General features: G+C 38.9%; 1 protein-coding gene across 8 annotated transcripts in view; it reads right to left on the bottom strand.

The window, feature by feature from the left end:
* PMS1 (PMS1 homolog 1, mismatch repair system component) overlaps window positions 1-19781 on the bottom strand; it is a 99759-nt gene that overhangs the window by 52333 nt on the left and 27645 nt on the right. For 7 of the 8 annotated variants that reach the window (XR_006278057.1, XR_006278056.1, XM_038421690.1 and 4 more), the window contains 2 exons: window positions 19042-19144; window positions 9409-9572 (listed from right to left, as the gene is read on the bottom strand). Coding sequence is in view for 6 of the 8 variants with exons in the window: in XM_038421690.1 (XP_038277618.1) it covers window positions 9409-9572; window positions 19042-19144 (267 nt within the window). In the remaining 2 variants the exon portion in view is untranslated. The remainder of the gene's footprint in view (window positions 1-9408; window positions 9573-19041; window positions 19145-19781) is intronic. The other variant, XM_038421692.2, reaches the window with a different exon arrangement.

Below are 19781 nucleotides of genomic sequence, written 5' to 3'. Positions count from 1 at the left end.
CCAGAATTATAATAGTTAATATGTTTTAATAAATGTTTTGGAAAGGAAACAAAAACGCTTCCAGGTTTAAGACAATCTCTAACTACTACAGTTTAGGACTACACTTTCATGAGGGGCAGATTATTCCACATCTGCCTCCTGTGAGGTTTCTTGCACCATCCCCTGAAGTATCTGGTACTGACCATGGTCAGAAACAAGACACTGGACGAGATAGGAACTGCCATACTGGATTAGACCTATGACAGATCTTTTTACAGCTGAATGTGGAAATACTAATTGTAGTAGGGTGCACATCCCCGAGACAAGTGCAAATTTTAACCTTTGGAGGGGAAAAAAGCCAACAGATCCTTAATTTGTGAATTTTCCCATACCATAAATGATATTTATCCCTGGGCAAAGGGGCCAGCACAAGACCTATGCAACATGTAAGCCCTATTTTGTGCACTGACGTGGGAGTTTCAAGTGGTCCATGGGCTGGCCATCTGCCACGGGATGTATTTCACCCCACTAGAATGTATGACAAACATATTGAGCTGGTTCAGTTTGTACGAAGATAAAATTACTTTCCGGGTTCCACTATCATTTTTGCCTTCTCTAAACAAGTTTTTTTCCTTCAGCAGAAAACAACACTAGATTTATATAGTGTGTTTGGGAGGTAAATCTTAGAGAATTTGACCCGAGCAATGCATTTTGCTTCAATATCAATTTGAATTCCATTTTATCAAAAGGTTCAAATTGTGTTTTACAGTTCTCAGTTACCACATTGCTCATCTTTTTGGAGGTCAAAGACGCTGGATGTGCTAACCAAGTTAACTTCACACAATCTAACTCATTTAACATATAAGGGAAAGTATTCTTATGTAGGATTATTTTATCTAGCTCCCTGCCAAGAGTTGAACAAGTAACTGGGTTTTAGCCCAAGAAAGCTTATGCCAAAATAAATTTGTTAGTCTCTAAAGTGCCACAAGTACTCCTGGTTTTTTCTGCTGATACAGACTAACACGGCTACCAGTCTGAAACAAGATTCTGAGTAACTTAAGCAAGACTCATATACAGGAATATCCAGCTACTCAGCTTTAAGATATGCCAAGATATATGTTTCCTATTGATTGGGTTATGTGATATTTATTTTTTACCCTACAAAAATACAAAGTTTGAAACAATTAAAATAAAGCTTGAAACAATTTAAGATGGCTGAAACGTTTGTATCATCCTAGCTCTCTGACTCAGACTAAGAAATCAAGCTTTAGTTAAGGTTTTGTTTCAAACAGGAGTACACACTTGGTAATAATGGAGAAATACGATCAGCCTTAAATAACTTATATAGAAAAGAGCAAAGAAATAAGAATGACAGAAATAGTGGACATATTTGCTTTGCAAAAATGTAACTGTGCCACTCAATTCATTTAAATTTACTTATCAACTCACATTTTTGTCCATATACTTACCATCATGTACAGTACTGCACTAACCTCCTACGTGCAGAAAAAATGAAAGAAGGTGACTATCAGGATGGACAGTAAAAAATTAAGACAACTTTTAGTCAACAATATTTGTGTCAAAGTATCATAGAGCCCACAGCCAAACAAAGATGTATCACCACACATGTTCCAAAAAAGACACATTCCAAAATAGGCTAGGCTTGAAACTTTTGGGGGAAAAGCTTTTGAATACTGCATATTAAAGATATGGAGCTCAACTGTCCCTCATATTGGTTCTTCTCACACAGGGAATGGGAAAGTCTGTTGCCCCAATCTCGGGTATGACCAATCTGTGCTTGATGTAGGACTTGGAAGTGGACAGGTCTAGAATGACACAGATGGTAATATCCCAGTTTCGAGCTTCCCCAACATTAGGGGTTACAAAGTGATAGTTCAGCCCTGATTCAAATTAAAGCAACCATAAGTCTTCTCTAATGTACAATGGCAGTAAATAGGATTTTACATCAGCAGAGAACCACAGTGAAGTGCATTCAAACCACACTTTTTCCCTTCCCTGACATGCCCCTGATGCTAGTTGGGGGGCCCAGGAGGGAGTGAAGCAGAGTTGTTGATGTCTGAAATGGCGTACAGCTAACTATGCCAATGCAGCTTTGTGATCTTTAAGGATCATATTGGGAATCTCAACCCACCTATCTTAAGTATCTTAGAAATACCTATCACGCTGGTATTACTTGTGGAGTTTCCATCTGATTATTCCGTTAAAAGAAGTTTAATCCTGAAACCCATTGATCTATCAAGATCTGCTGGGGTCTAAAACCATCTGTTTGGAATCCCTTTATCCCTGAATTATTTTCTAGTCCCATGGAGGCAGCAGCAACTGCCATGCTGGTTGCTGACTTCAACCCCTCTTTGGAGGGCAGTGGTTCATTGCAGGACCTATGAGAAATGATAGATCATACTCACTCCAAGATGCTGTATCTGAAATTGTTAGTACTTCTGCAGTAACTTTTGCAAACTAAAATACATCTCTACCTTCTGTGGACTGATTTAGATGGCTGAAATGGAACTATTCATTGTGACCCACATGGAAATGTTATGTATGGTCTTTCTTTCCATATGTTAAGGAATTTCACAAACAGTTTATCAAAGTGCATGCAAATGCTCACCACATTTACTAGTGATTTAGCTAGTGGCTACAGATTTTAAACAGCAAAGGACTTTGAGCTGTTGTAGCTGCTGTGGCAATGAGAAAGTTCTAATTCCAGGGGACAACCATCTTTATAGTGCAAAATATACCAGGAGTTTACAGGTGGCTGCAATATGGCAAGTTGAACTGAAAAGTCTGACACCGTTTAAACAAGGGTAGCTAACTCTGGAATGTGCCTGGTTCTCCATCAGGTAATGTCAACTTTAAATAAACTCTCAGAATACTCTTGTAAATTATTTCTATTTGGCTGTCTCATTATTCAATATGCTCTCAAGGAACACGGTGATGAAAGAAGAAAAAATACCTCTTTCTAACGTACCCATACTGGCAAGAGGATCAACATTTTCAGTATTCAAAGAATGTCTTGGCAGGATAAACCTTCATAAAAAGAAGGAGCACTAGTTGTTCCAAGTTGTCAAAACAGCAATCGTACTTCAAGGGTTGATTTGCAAAGTGATTCAATATTTACGGCAAATGCAAACAAAACATTTTTAGCAGACACAAAAGCAACCAAGCATTTCAGAAATTCATTGATAAATATACTCAGTGAGAGTGAGAAAACAAAGTGTATTTTTCTAGAAATTAATCCAAAAAGTATGAACAGCTGTTGTTGGTTCTTTCTTACAGAATTTTAAATTCTCTTTTTTCATATAACAAATTAGTGGACTGCATAAAAGCAAGACAAATTTCTAGAAACTTCTATCAGAAGGAGCATGACACCCACTGTTTAGTAAATCAAGTGATAGAAATGGAGCAGAATACAGTATGTTTTGAAGCTCGTGGCCAAATGTTTTAAACCTAAGGACCAAAAGATATAAAATCTTTAGATAGTCAACTGAATAAGAATCCTGATTTTCAGAGATGCTGAGCACTTGGTAGATTTTATTAACTTCACGGGGCTCAATGGATTTAAATGCCTAACCTCAGACTTGCACATGTGAAAAACTTAAGAATGAGCTCTTTTCACAGGTACAGTACATTCTTTCCCAGGTAAAAGTTGAGTTTTTTCACTCTCCTTTCATTCCTTAGTCAGTCCTAGCCTTTGGCCAAAGGCTCCCCTTCATCTGCACAGTTTTTGCCACTTAGGATTTGTCTATACAGTGTGTTAATCCACACACCACAGGGATGTAAATTCTACAGAACATCAATGTGGCGTGCACTGACTGGCCTATGTGGACCCTGCTGGCACACACTAAAAGTTCCTTAGTGCATGATTAACATGGTAGTGTTTGAAGGATCCACACATCTACCCTTGGGAAAGGATGGGAAACCTTTGATGCAGACTAATGCACCATGTAGACTAACCCTCATTGTCAAGCTCCCTGTTATGCAGTATATTAAACTATCCTGACTGCATTCCCAACTGTCAACCTTCTCTACTTCTCTTTCTCCCCCATTCCTTCAAATTCTCAACCATTGCTTTCTGTTCAGTCTTTTCTTTTAATAAAGAAACAGAAATAAACCTCTGAAAGAGCCAAATCCTCAGAGCTGATTTGGCTGCTCTTTGTGCCCAACAGACAGTCACAGGTATCTCAAGCCATCCATCCACACATGCAAATGAACATGCAAACCACCATAAAGGATCCCCCAAAAGACTATGGCTCTTTCTGCTTTGGAACCTGAGCTCATTCCTGACGTCTGTTTTCTTCCACAGCTGCGCAAGCTATTGGCACAGCCCCACAATGCAGGATTCTAGCAACTCCTTTGAATGATTATATATAACCACTTATTTATTTAACAGGTGGTCTTAGTCATAAATCCGTGTACTCCTTGAGAAATGTTGTTATCCCAAGCTTACCACAAAATACTTGGAAAATACTACGATAGAGCACATTTCTAGCACACAGTAGGACTGTAGGATCAGAATGAGATAGACAGATCTGTTGGTCTGGATTACTATGGCTTTGTGATAATGGTGTTCTTCAGCTTCTGAAGAAAGAAGCCAAATAAGGTACTATTTAACAGTGCGATTGCTGTTAAATGGCAAGTATGTAGAATTGATGAAAGAAATTACAAGTTAGAATTTAAGTAAAGAATGTTGAAGTACTTATAAAAACTAGAAAGCTGTTAAATCTATTTATCAAACTATTGCAGTTTATATCTTCAAACAGATCTTAAAAGTAGTAAAAACTGAGCAACGAAAATGAATCCATACCCAGACCATTTAAACACATTAATAGTTTTAAAACAATCAGAGATACCCATTGGTTTGTGCCAAACCTTAGTTGGCTTATGGTTTTCCCAGCTCAGCTATAGCTAATGAGTGACCTCTTGTGTTAGAAAATCTCTGGGTTGCTTGATTTTTCTTTATTTTTATGTATTTTTATATTAATCAAGTGCTTGTGAAGATGAACAGCCCTAAAAAACAATGTCCTATCTTTATCCTCAAAGCAAATACAGCATGTAAGTAGGAGCAATACTAGTTTATTGTTCTATATTGCCCCGAATACTGTGCTTGTATTTTGTTATGGAGTAATTACCTCTGAAGATGAGAAGATAATTCATTCTTCATGAGAGGCTAAGATAATTCAGTGGTGGTATCTTTCCCAAAACTGCCAGAATGGTTGATATTTTGATAGAGAAATTTGCTCACATGGAAACGGTCTGAGATTTCCATTTGAAATAAGTACCAAGTGCCCACCATACCAGAAGGCCTCTTGGTCCCTACCACTTTTGTCAATAGTTCCATTATCCTGGATGATTACCAATCAACTGAACAATCTTATCCTCTAAATTTCCTTGTTTCATAATGACAGGGAATCATTTTAATCCACATTAACAATGCAGTATTCTAAAAAGACTGGGTCTGAAGGAAAATCAGACATATTATTATTCAAATTATATAGTATGTAAGGTAGAGATGTAGGAAACCATGAAAACGCCAGTGTTGAGTATTCCTCTACCTGATTCTTTACCTACAGGATCCTAGCATTTCTCAGCAAACTGAACTATCTGTCCCTCACTTTGCTACTATCCTCTGCCCGTTTTAATGTTATTGAAGGAATTTTTTTCCCCAGCTGCAGTTCTACTCTAAAAAAAAAAAAAAAAAGACTATGCAAAAATGGCATCTTCTTTCCCAACAAAGCTGTTTTCTGGGTAAATTCATAGATGCACCTACTGACATTACTGCATTTTAATCCCATGAGCTCTACAGAGTCATCAAGCTGAGACTGAGAGTTGGATTCTGTTCTTTCTTGTCCATCAGCAAAAAAACTGGTTAGCAAGATCAAATCATTTACATCTATAAATACCCACTGCAGGTTAGTGTGAATGCACAAGTGCTCTTGAAAACATAATATGAAGAGTTGCAGAGGTTTAAATGAGGCCTGCAGAACCTCCATTACTGGTATGATGCACCAAATGGAAAGAACTGAACTAGACTCTTAGAACACAGGGTGCTTTTGCAGGACTGGCAGCAAGAAAAAGACCATCTTTTTACTTGTCAGCTGAGCACATCTGATATAGAAAACAATAAGCAACAACATGGAACCCACCATTCCATTTTTACACTCAGTTTTCAGAGCAGAACAACATTTCAAGTATTGTTAAAGAAACCAAACAATTTTGGAATTATTCACAAGAACCACCCATCTCCCATAAGTCACAAGATAGGAGAAGCATTCAGCACTGCTGGTATTTAAAAAATTTTTTTTGTTTGTTAAAGTGAGAGATTCCAAGATATAGTAGGAATAGTCAGCTCCCACTCAAAGAGAAAACTTTGTGCTGGAGATATCACAGCAGCCAAAGAGCCAGCCCAGGGACAAAAGTCTTCTTTTGGTTAAACAATATTGCAGTTTGTTTAAAAAGGTGTTTATTTGATATCTCTTTAAAATAAGGTTTAAAATGAAGAGGATATAGTGATGCTGAGAATGAGAGAGAAAAATAAGAACATTTTATAAAGACACAATATTGTTTAAAAAGAATAAAATTAAATGAAAACAAATGTATTGTGCCCTCATGACAAGCTTCTGTGTTGGGCAGTTTTCTATGATGGTTGCAATTTTAGTAGCAGAGGGAAGCAGAGAGGAAAAACAGAAGAGACAACAGTACAATTAATGTGTTGGGGGTTAGGGGGAAGGAGGAGGACTAAAGTCCAGAGACACTGTCTGCTTCTGTATCCAGAATTACAGAGGAGTACAAGAAAGAGATTCTTGATCAAGGTATCTGTGAGGATAACAGACTTTGCATTAAAACACAGTGGAGAAAAACATGGCATAATTTGAGGAGAAAAGAAACAGAAGGCAGAAAAAGAATCAAGACACATAACCAGCAACTAAATCAGAATGGGACTAAAATAGACACAGAGGATAAAAGCACCCCTATGAGGCCCTATCCTAGAAAGATACTCCATGTGTTCTATCACACTCAATGTTCTATCTTTAGAACTTCAGCAATACTTTTATTGTTTGTCATACCAAAGTAGTTTTTAATCCGAAGCAAAGAGCATGTGGGGAATAGGTCCCACTAAGAAGTTGATTGTGATCCACAGCAAAAATAGAGGGTCAAGAACTCACAGCAAACAAGGTACGTTTTAAAATGACAAATGTACTATACATGTCTCTTACTCTGAATACCTGAGGTCATTCAGCACATAATTCTAAAGCCTTGAGTTCAGTAAGTATTTGCAGCTTATTTTTCATTCTTTTTCACAACTATTAGAGTGCCAAGAAATTGGACAGTTTAATTGTTTCAACTAGGCATAGTTATTATTGCTCTAAATCAATGTCATCAAAGTTGTTTTTCAGAGACAGCTGAATACAATTTTCCTTTAAGGTCCGTGGACCCAGGTATAGGGTTGCCAGGTTTTTAACTGGAACACCCCATCAAAAAGGGACCCTGGTGGCTCCGGTCAACACAGCTGACCGGGGCTGTTAAAAGTCCATTTGGCCACCTGCAGCGGGGCAGGCAGGCTGCCTGCTCACCTCCGCATGGCTCCCTGAAGTGGATGGCATGTCCCTCTGGCTCCTAGGTGCAGGAGTGGCAATGGGGACTCTGCGCTCTGCCCCGCCCCAAGTGCCAGTTCCACAGAGGCCACTGGCTAGGAACCCCCTGCCCCAGCCTGGAGCCCGCTCCCATATCCTGAAACCCTCATTTCTGGCCCCACTCCAGAGCCTACACCCCCAGCCCAGAGCCCGTACTTACTCTCGCACCCCAACCCCCTGCCCCAGCCCGGAGTCCCCTCCCACATTCCAACTCCCTTGGCCCCACCCCCACCCCCTCCTGTAGCCCAAACCCCACAACCCTGGCCCCACCCGAGAGCCTGCACCCCCAGCTGGCATCCTCACCCCTTCCTACACCCCAGCCCCTGCTCCAGCCTGGTGAAAATGAGCGAGTGAGCGAGAATAGGGGAGAGCGAGCAACAGAGGGAGGGGGGATGGAGTGAGATGGGGCGTGGCCTCAGAGAAGGGGCTGGACACAGGGCTTAGCCTCAGGGAAGAGGCGGGTCAGGGGCCAGGCAAGGATGTTCGGTTTTCTGCAAATATTAAGTTGGCAACCCTACCTGGGTATAAGTTTGAGATTTTATACTACCTGCAATCCATAGCAGAACTATCACTGATCACAATGAAAGATTTACACTATATTGCATTTATGGAGTACCTAAACTTTTAGTTATTATTTATTCAGTATTTTATTGTCAAATATGTAAGATCACTTGTCATTTCCACTGACCCGTGTGAACCTGAAAGATTGTTTAAAAAATATTCTAATTGATAGAAATAAAAAATTGAAATAAATGGTGCAATGAATTGAAATAATGCTTTAACTCTCAGATTGCATAATAAGAAATTATTCAACCCCCACAGAGAGAAATTTTTTTTAAAAATGGAAAAAGAATCGCTTTAGTGGAATCTTTTTGGCCATTAGGTGTCACTCTTTACTTTCTGTGGCAGCATGGAAATTTATGGGCCTAATTTTCCTCTCACTTATGCCAGTGTAAATCAGTAGCAGTTCCAATAAAGTCTGTGGAGTTAAACTAGTATAACTGAGAGGAGAATCAGGTCCAAAGTACCATTTCTGCAGATTTGTAGTTAATACTTCTATTAGGCTTCCCTTAATTAATAAAAACTTATTCATATAATATTAAGGTCCAAGTAGCTTTTAATTTGTGCTGTCAAGTCTGGGCATAAAATGAGCACTAGCTCAGTCATATTTGGGCCTGATTTTGTTTTCCTTAAATTGATGTAAATCAGACTTAAATGTATTATAGTCATTGCAATTACACAGGTGCCTGCCTGGCCTGATAGGCCATATTTCGAGTCTCTCCTGCAGTGATCTATTATAATTCAGCCCTCGGAGACAAAACACTATCTACGTGGCCTGTTCCAATACCCAGTAAATTCAGTGGGAACCTCTCCACTGACTTCAATTAGCAACCGATCAAACCATTAGAGAAAGGTGTAGGTATGGCTCTGCCTCTTTGTTCTGTACAATAACAAGCGTGTTATTAGTGTCCAATAAATCATAGCATTGTCTAACCTATATACACCAAATTAGGTTTTTGTGGAAGCAGAGTTTTCTTTGAAAGATTAGCACTGCCTATCTAAAACTCAATCCATCGTAAGCTAATAAACTCAGATCAAATGATGGGGGGGGGGGTCTGAACCAACCTGCAATTATAGCAAATTCCTAAAAATCAAACATCTGATGACAAAATGCAGTCACAAATGAAAGTCTTGATGAACTGAACAAAATTATCACAGCCTTTATTTTCTTTAATTTTGAATTTGAGATAGTTGGCACAAGAAAAGTCACTTTTACCTTGTTATGTGTAAAGATTATCCGTAGTTCTGGCTTTATGATGCCATATGCCATCAAAAGATCTTGGATTTTTTTTAATTCCTCCTTACATTTTTTAACTGTTGAATAAAACTGTTTTCTTACAGGAAGATTCTTAAACAGCTTCAGTGCAGCTACAGTTGTACCTGCAAGTGGGAAATAAAAGACTGTAAAGCTAACATGAAAAGTGTAGGACTGGTTGAGTGTAAAGGAAAATAACCCCTCACTGGTGCTGAAAGAGGCTATTCTTCCATATAGGTGCATGCACATCGTTCTTATTAACATTAATTAGAATCATACGTGCATGAAGAGAAGGACATACTGCTACATTAGCATTCCCCTCCACAGCAAGCTGACTGCTAGATTTCACAGCTGTGCAAGCTAATCATGTCCTTCAACTGGAGCTATGCTCAAGCTACTTGACATCTAGATTACACATTTTTTCCATTTCTGGCGAGCCACGAGGATTTACTGAATTAATCTTACTTTACGTTTTGATTTTTCTAGTTTCATCCATATCTCTTTCTCTGGTATTAGTAGACACCAATAAACTGAAGTTAAAATTTCATCTACAGTACATCTGCTCAAATGCAGACCCACTAAACTCTCGCCATATGTCTAATCATAGCCTCTTCTAATACTGTAGCAAACTTTTTTACAACTTTCCCTAGCATCTGCCTATAATATACCTAAAATGAAAAGCAATCCCACAGACTTTTTTCCTGAAGCAAAAACCCATCTTCTGAAAATCAGCAATAAAATATACAAGTTAATAGTAAAGTTCACCTGAATAAGAAAAAAAAAATCTTACTAATTAACTATAAACAAAAAGAAAAATGCAGCACTGCATTTCATTAAAGTTCTAAAGGAAAGCCTGCTTCAGAAAGTGCTGATTATATTTGCCACTGAATTAAGAGTAATACCTATGAAATCAACAGTATAAAATCCAGATAAAAAAACAGTCACAGTTTATAAAGAGGCAAATTTGTTATATTATTTAATTATGAGGATATTTATATATCAACATCAGATAACGATAATTATCTCTCATGTTTAATAGCATTCTACAAGGAAGGCTTTTTATACCTAAACCAAATACAGAATTTAAAACGTACTAAAATTAAGAGGTATTAAAAATCCCTGTCTTTGAAAAACAGCAAACAATTTAAAATATTAACAGGCAAACTGAAGGAGGCACTATCATATTTTACAAGAAAATTCTTAAGATTTAACTGTGCTGCTCTCTCAATTTAGCACACTCTATTTAAGCCCAGACTAAATTCCACTCCTGCAATATGCTTCCTGGTATATTTTATACCAACTTAAAGAGTCAGCCATTTAGAGCTGTAATATAAAAAGATGTGGTTTTGATTGTGGTGTGATGATGTTTTCTTTCTTATAAGCTGACTGTAGCACAGATCAGGTCTTAAATCAAACTAAAGGCTCATCCAACATATGGTCAATCTAACTTGCATTTCTGAGCTACACAACAGACCAGAACATTCCACTTTATGTGTCTTCGAGGGTAGGGGAAAGGGTTGTAACACCATTATAACACTTTAATGTAAGTATTATTCTCTGTTACCAGGTAAATTTACTCAAGTACCACTATTTTTTTTAACCGCATGCTAATAATTTTTATTTGTATTGAGGTAATGCCTAGGACATTGTACTAAGAGATGGTGCCTGCTTACACAGTTTATGTACAGTGTATATTAACTGACAAGGAGGGCTATTGGCCTACCCAATCCAATCAAGTATAATTAAAAACATTAGCCTGTAAGAGGTATATAATTTTATCTTACATTAAAAATGTACTTAAATGAAGACTGAAGTACTCATATTTCAGCAGCAGCCAATCATTCAACAGCTCTGGTAAATATGAAGGCCAAGACAATACAGCTCTTATCTAAAGTTTGACTTCAGTGGGCTTTAGCTCATAGATTATAAGGCCCAAAGGCACCACTGTGATCATCTAGTTTGGCCTTCTGCATAATACAGGCCACAGAATTCCCTGAATTGATTCCTGTTTAAACTAGAGCATATTTTTTAGAAAAATATCCAATCTTGATTTAAAAATTGCCAATGATAGAGAGTCCATCATAATCCTTGGTGAATTGATTCAAGGTGAACTAACCTCTCTGTTAAAATTTACATTTTATTTCCAGTCTGATTTTGTCTAGTTTCAGCTTCTAGCCAGATCTTGTTATACCTTTCTCTGCTAGATTTAAGAGCCCATTATCAAATTTTTGTAACAAACTGTTTGCTCACGCCCAGCTTACCAGGTGATCCAGATCACTATCAATAACCTATCCCCTTCAGTATTTATAATTCCCCCAATCTTTGGGTCATCTGCAAACTTTTATCATAATGATTTTAGGTTTTCCTGCAGGTCATTGATAAAAATGTTAAATAATGTAGGGCCAAGAACCAAACCCTGCTGGATGCCACTAGAAACACACCTGCTCATTGATGATTCCCTATTTACAAGTACATTTTGAGACCTGTCAGTTAGCCAGTTTTCAATCTATTTAATGTGTGCCATGTTAATTTTGTATAGTTCTAGTTTTATAAACAATTTTGCAATATCAGTTCAAACACCTTACCGAAATCTAAGTATATTACATCAAACATTATTAGCTCATCAAAACCCAATATTGTTACTTTGGCAGGATCTGTTTTTCCATAAACCCTGGCTGATTGGCATTAATTACATTACCCTATTTTAATTCTTTATTTCCTAAGTCTCTTATCAGCTGCTTCATTATCTTGCCTGGGATCAATGTCAGAGTGACAGGTCTGTAATTACCTGGGTTGTCCCATTTACTCTTTTTAAGTACTGGCACAACACATTGCGGAACTTCCAGAGCAGGCATGGCTCCACTAATTAAGTGCCTGGACCCTGGAGAAGACGCACATGTAAGGTGAGGTGGTGGCCTTGGGGGGAATAGGGGGTAGGTGGAAGGGGGCAGTGGTGTGAAAAGAGGGGGTGGGGGGAATTTGGGACGTGCAGGGCTGTGGTGGCCAGAAAGAGGCAACTTTCCCCTGCTCCACCTCTGCGGCTGCTGGGGAGAGACGGCCCTCCTTCCCAGCCTCAGCTCTGCAGCTGCTGCAGCGGGGGAGAGAGGGAGAGGCACCCCCCCTTCAGCCCCAGCTTGGGAGAGAGGGAAAAATTCCCCCTCCTTCCCAGCCCCAGCTCGGGGGCTACTGCAGCAGGGGAGGGCACATCCATCACATCAGAAAGGTAAGACTACTGATATTAAAATATGAGTTGTGTGCTTTTATTTGTATACCAAAAAACCCATTAATTATTAAGGGTTTTTTTATACAGCGCTTTTACCCAAAGTGCTTTACAACAGTTAGCTCATGGTACAAGCAACATTTGGAAAGATCATTAAGTGGTCCACCGAGACCCTCAGCAATTTTCAAGTGGTCCACGAAAAAAGAAGTTTGAGAACCACTAAACTACATGATTAACAACATCATTCAACCCTCTTCTCCTCTACTTTCTCTCCCCAACTCTACTCAAGTGCAAATTCTACTCTCACATATTACGGGTGAGATGGGTGGCTGGAAAATGGAACCCAGCAGATCCCACACTGCATGATCAATTGTGCTCAAAGTCCCCATTATTTACATACCAGGTACATCAGGCAATATTAGGACTGTTCCTGTACTTGATGCGATGGTGGTTTTGCTTGAGTCCAGATAGATTAGAAGGTCAGTAAGATAGGTAGAATCCACAAGTACTGCATAAAAGTCCCTGAAGAGCTACATGTGGCTTGAAAGCCATAAACTGAATATCTTAAGACTAGAGAATTTCTCTTCACTCCCTCCCTCCTTCAACCATACCTTATTATGATAATTTATATTACAGTGACACCTAGAAACTCCCATCATATAAAAGATGCCCCAAACTCTCTGCAATCTCATTTAGAGAAGATGCAACAAGTGCGTGTAACAGACAAAAAACAGAGGGCATGAGGAAGGAGAAAAGGAGAATAGTAACAAGAATGTGTGTTTACAGAGGGCAAATAAATAAGATAAATGTCAGCATTCTATAATGGCCCCATACCTAATCATTACCTGTTGCTAATTTCCTCTAAAGGCATCACAGTAAAAGTAGGTCTTGAAGAGACAAGAGTAGTTCGAGAACATTCTTCCCCAGTCACCTTAAGGCATGAAACAAAGATTGAAAATACTGTTGGAGAAGCAGACAGAAAGAGTGGTGGAGGCTGGTATTGTTGATGGAGGGTAGGAGGCAAAATGATAAGATACAAGTTGTGGTGGGCTTCCAAGGCAAGAATCACAAGCTCCTATTTTGACCCAGTAGAGAAAGGGATGCCAATGGAGGAACTTCAAATTGCGTAAGACTAAGAATGACAGGGAGTAAAATAATCTTTACAGAAGTGTTCAGAATGGACTTGAGGGGAGAGAGGGAGGAAGATCAGGGCAGAAGAGCCTACAATAGTCAAGTCAGGAGACAATACACTGGACAGACATGGGAGTTCATTTTAAAAACTGAAGATGTGAAATGTGGAGTCAAAGCTACGGAGTCAAAATTCACATGGGAACTAAGAACAGCACTTCTATGTGCCCAAAAATTGAAAAGCGGACACAAAATATACATTTACTGCTACAAAAGTTACCTATTTGTCTTGTTCCTTCCAAGTTCTCTATCATCCTGTTTTTTTTTTTTAAAAAAATGTTCTCAATGACAATGCAAAACATGTTTGTGATCTAAAAGGCCCAAATCCAGCACCACTAGAGTCAATGGAAGTTTTGCCATTGACTTAATTGGGAACGGGATCAGACTAATGCAGGAAAACAGAAAGTGATGTGGAACGTTTTTATTTGAAGAGAGGTGCAAAAGAAGTCTCGACTAGCACATTTTTATTAGGTTTCAGCAATAAGCCCTATCCTGTCTGATTTCTCTGGGACACCAGTTTAGTCATCCAGTTTAGCCTTGAGCTGCTTGCATTTGCTTTTCTTACAAAGGTCCCTAGAGTTTTCTGTACTGACATTCCAACATTAATAAAATTAAAATGCAGTAACTTCTGTAGTGTCTTTGCAATGTGGGATTTGGAGCTCATACCATATAAATGCAGACATCCTGTTGTGCTATATCAAGTGTCCCTGTAAAGCAACAATCCTTTATGATATCAACCAATCTCTTGTGCCTTCTTAATACAATTGTTTTCTCATTGCAAGGGCAGCAGAATTCTAGGACTTTCCAGGAACTCCAGCTTGACCACCCAACCCTTCTTTTGATAATTAGCTTTACTGAAAAGTTGGTGTACAGTATGTGAGAGATAAAACATGAAGTACAGATAATAAGAACATAAGCACCAGAGAAAGATACCCTTTAGCACTAAAGAACTTTGTAAATATTTAAAATGTTTTGCTTAAAACTGCATTACACAGTGCAATAAAATTATCCTTGTCTGACTATCAATAAGATGATACTTTATTACAAGACAACAAAGGGAAGAAGTTGTACACAGTCTGTATCTCTGTGTAATTCATTGGTAGAAACTTGCAGAGTTGACTTATTTGAAGCAAAGGGAAATAAACTCTCCAATTAGCTTTTGTTATCGGAGTTGATTCTCCAATCCAAAAGCAGATAGGAATAGTAAACGGCAAACATATTTCTGCTGGAGCAAAATATAGTTTACTCTGGAACTGATGTGGAAGATAATCTACATATTCTGTACAAAACAAGGACAAAGGTCTACTGTGAAAAAGAAGGGAGAAGGAGGTGGCAAGTGGAAGGGTGCTGTCAATGCATCACACAATTCATGTTTGTGTGTGTTTTACTGCTCCTCAAGAAGAAAGAAAAACATGGCTCTTGTACTACTGAATGCACCTTTTCTGTATTCAGACAATTTATAACTCATTCACTGGCCTCAATCTCAGCCACGTATGAGTACCTATGTACGGCTAAGAGGAGATCAGAAGTTTTCCAGTGCCCTGAGAACTTCCAAAACTCTGGAATTTAGAAAATAACTGTGATTATGCTACCTGTGAGTACGTTATCTAGCTTTTCAAATCAAACAATTTAGCACAGCATACACAGGAAAGACATGGACTAGACGTTCAGCTGAACTGAACTGCTTAACAACGCAGAGAGTTTCTGTGATAACTTGTTGGCTCGGTAAAAGACCTCTTTTCTCTTCCAGGTGCAACTGGATTTTTTTCCTGCTGGAGATGGGGGAAAATCCCTTGTTCACTTCTCATCAGAATCTGGAGAGATGTGTTTGTTCCTTGTGTGGGGATGTGGGAGACTTTTCTGTTCTCATTACTGGAGTCCTCAGTGGTTTGTCTGCTTGTTTATACGCTGAGGCTGTAGTACATTCGTTGATTTGATTCTTGCAGGACTTCTGTGAGATTTACTAGTTTGCCTGCTCTCCTTTTGAGAATTACATGTTCTGAGGTTGTGAGACACTTTTCTCTCCCTACATAATAATACTTTCACATATATGGCACTTTTCATTCTTAGATCTCAAGGCTCTTTACAAAAGGTGGATATTATTACATATTTTACAGGTGGAGAAAGCTTAAGGTACAAAACGTCCATGCTTTTGAGAATTTATCTCAAGTCACCTAGAGCCTGATTTCCAGAGGTTCTGAGAAGCAGCTGCTCCCCACTGACTTCAGTTGTAGTTGTGGATGCTCAGCTATTCTGAAAAGCAGGCCCACGTTGTTTCAAATAGGGTGACCACATGTGCCGGTTTTATAGGGACAGTCCAGACTTTTGGGTCTTTTTCTTATATAGGCTCCTATTACCCCCCATCCCCTGTCCTGATTTTTCACATTTGCTGTCTAGTCACCCTAGTTTCAAAATAGACACCCAGAGTTCTAGACACCTAAAATTAGAGAACTTTTAAAAAATTGTTGACCTAAGTGACTGAAGTCAGCCTGTTCTTCTGACTCACAACCCTGTGTTTGTTCCACAGCTTTCCACTGCTGGAGTAGTGGGACAGACTCTGGCTTGCTGCTACACCACCCAGACCATTAAAATCTTTTTAAAAAAGAACAGTTGAGCCATGGCGAGAAGAGACTTGTGGGAATTCTGCTTTGTGCCCAGTAGTATCATTTGCCAGAGACCCTTCACAGGATTACCTTTAACAAAATTTCCCAAATACAGTGTTGATGGCTATTCATGTTGTAAAGAGAGATCTGAAGTTCAAAGCTTTCATCCCATATGTTTAAAAATAGTTACAAAGCTAGGAAATAAAGGAAACCTTGGTTCATGCATGCACAATACATTGTGAACTAACAACACAGCATGTCTTCACAAGACTGAACGTTTCCCAACACACAAAGAAAAAAGCACTTGGAACACCAGGAATATGCAACAGCACCACTTGGTGACAACTGCCATAACAACAGGAATATAAGAAGGAATCTGGAAAGTTAAAGATGGTAACTGGTGTTTGAGATCTCACTGAGTCACTTCTTAAAACCAAGGACCAGACTCAAATCTCTGTGACTCTGTTTTACACCAGCATAACAGAGATCAGAATCTGACCTTACATCTGAGTCATTATCACACATAGATACAATTGCTCACATCTCAGCCAGGTACTCTGGCCCCAGCAGGAATAACAATGAAGAATTAAAAGAAAGCTGTGTTTAGAGGCAGTGGTGGTTGGAGAGACAACTGTGCGAGAAATCAGAGTTTGTTCTCTGCCTGGGTCTCTGATTAGAATCAGTTCTTGAGGCAGAATTGCTCTCTCTAAGCCTGTCATTTGGTGTTGGGCTAAGGTTCCTGAAATAAGGATTTCCCTACATACTATTTGACCACTTCTGCTCCCAGAGGTGTATGTGCATAAATGAAACAAGTTACACTTAGCATATAGTCAGACTCCATGTCACTGATTTCCCCCCAGCACCACCACTAGGATGCCAACTTGCAAGGCCCTGGACATCTGATATTGCTTGGTAGATTGGCAGTGCTGGTGTCAGAACAGGGCATTGGGGTTGGAGGAAGGGATAATACTACTCTTCTATGACTCATACTTCTTAATGATTATCCTTAGTCTGAAATTCTCACTGCAAAACAGCATATTTTTAAATGGAGATTTAAGAATTATTGATTCAGTTCTTGTGGACATCTCAGAAATTAGTGCCAAATGTTACCTCTTATTGAATGCCATCTGTTCCCCTCTGCTATATGGCAGAAAAGAGAGAAAACATGTTACTGGTGTGGAAATGAGACCACAAAGCTGTGCAGAGAGGGAAAACAGCTATGCAGCATGCTCTCCCCCCTCCTCCATTGCATGGCTGTCAACCACTCTATGCTGAAAACATCCCATTTGAACACCCCATGAAAATCAGAGGCACAGTCATATCAGCCACTCCGTGCAATATGGAAACAGGGAAAAACATGTAATGTTCATAACAAATCTATAGGCAAGTTAATATTGAGTATGTCAACATTAGATCTCACTGTGCAACACAACACTGAAGAGACCACCTCCCAGTGCTTAATTTGTAACGAATGAGGTGACAGGACTCAAGTAATTTTTCTACTCTCATAACGAACATGGCAAGTCTGAGGTGCCAGAGCTATGAACTGCCAAACCTAGAGGTGCCTGGGCTCAACCCTGGCAAGCCCCAGCACAAATTAAGCATTGCCACCTCCATATCCTGGCTGTGTTGAAAGCCACTGACAACACAGAATATGAGCCTACCAATTTACCAGTGACTGGGGGCGCTGGGACATCTATAGAAGGATTTTACTGGTCTGTGTGGACAATTAAGGCCTTGCACTCTCTAGTCACCGTGGTATCTAAGTGCTCCTATCCTCTTTTTAACAGATTTAATAACTTTTTTAAGATGATGTTAAAATAAAAAAAAATGGTACAGAGTTTAAGTGTAAAAGCTTCTGGTTATCAGGGAATAAGGTACAGATCATCAAGGGGTGCAAAATTCGGTTTAAGATCGGATGGCATAAGGAATACATAATCTGCAATATCCCCGATTGAGGGTAAAAGTACAGACATTGAGATACGAGGGTATGTTGTTCATATAATGGCTATGTTCAGGTGTCGAGTATAATAAGTGGATACGATGATGAGGATCCACTCATTTACCCTCATTTGGTGAGATTTAGTGTTCAGTGAGTTTATGGTTCCAGTTCATATGGTCCAAAGGAAAAAGTCTCTCGGTCTCTTTCTCATAGTTGATGTCATTCTGGCTCACACCTCCTGGTACTGTCGGTGGCCGATGATGTGTTTGATGTAGATGTCCCTGGACCATTGGATGGTGTCCGAGACCGTGAGGCGCCACATGAGCCGTGCATAGCTACTACAACCCTCCCAGCCTCACTGATTTGCTTTTCAGCTCACAGAATCCTATAGATCGTCTCAAGTCCCCAGGTTTTCCCTTCTATTGGTTTTTGCACAGAAAGCGGCGATACGGCTCCTAGAGATCATCATATAGAAGTGAGGCACCTGTAAGTATTTTACTTAGGTTCCTCTTCATCACAACTGCTCAATTTGGATGTGCATGGGTGGGTATCAGAGTAGGATATATAGACTAAAAACTTCCAAATCTGACCAATTGTTCTTATAAGGAGAAACACAAAACATCACAATAAGCATACCTTACCTTGCCCAAGATGAGAAGGCTTTTGAGAAGTTACATGCCCACTGCTATCCAAGATGTACTGGGTGCTAAAATCATCAGCAGCTGTCTTTGTTGTGATCAAAACCTGGTAATAAAGAACCTCATGTCAATCAAGGATTTCAAAAGTTCAAAATGATCTGAAGACATTAGATATGTTCCGAGATGATTCTCAGCATTAAGTTACTTTAACAAAAAAGAACAAAAATAATTTTATAAAAGTCTGTTTTTTCTTCCATGAACATCATCCTAATGACAAAAATACTTCACAATACACTGATTTTCTAACCCAGGATTAAAAACTGCAGATTTCTACTTCTTTTTCATAGATGCCAGTATACAACATGAAGAATAGTTTTTTTAACAATGTCTATAATAATATACTTTTCTAAACTGACTTTTTGAGCTTAAAGTTATTTAAACAAGATTTTAAAAAATTCTGTTCATGAGAGAAAACATAAGGTGTATCATAAGTGTTCTTTTAGAACAACTGTTTCTTCATAAGTAATTCCAAAATGCAATAATCACCATTATCATTATTTTCTGCCCTGATCATTTCTTTCAGAAGTAAAGTGAATGGTTTGGGTGATACCCAAAGCCCCTCTTCCAAAATCAAGAGTACCTCAACAGTCCTATAACATGAAATAATTGCATTCAGATATTAATAAACTGAATTATAATACAACTTCAAGTTTTTAAATGATCTGCATGGACGGTATCAAGGT

The sequence above is a fragment of the Dermochelys coriacea genome, chromosome 11 (assembly GCF_009764565.3).
Source record: "Dermochelys coriacea isolate rDerCor1 chromosome 11, rDerCor1.pri.v4, whole genome shotgun sequence".
Lineage (NCBI taxonomy): Eukaryota > Metazoa > Chordata > Testudines > Dermochelyidae > Dermochelys > Dermochelys coriacea.
Note: the sequence above shows the minus strand (reverse complement) of the source record. Positions and strands in the feature narration are given on the sequence as shown.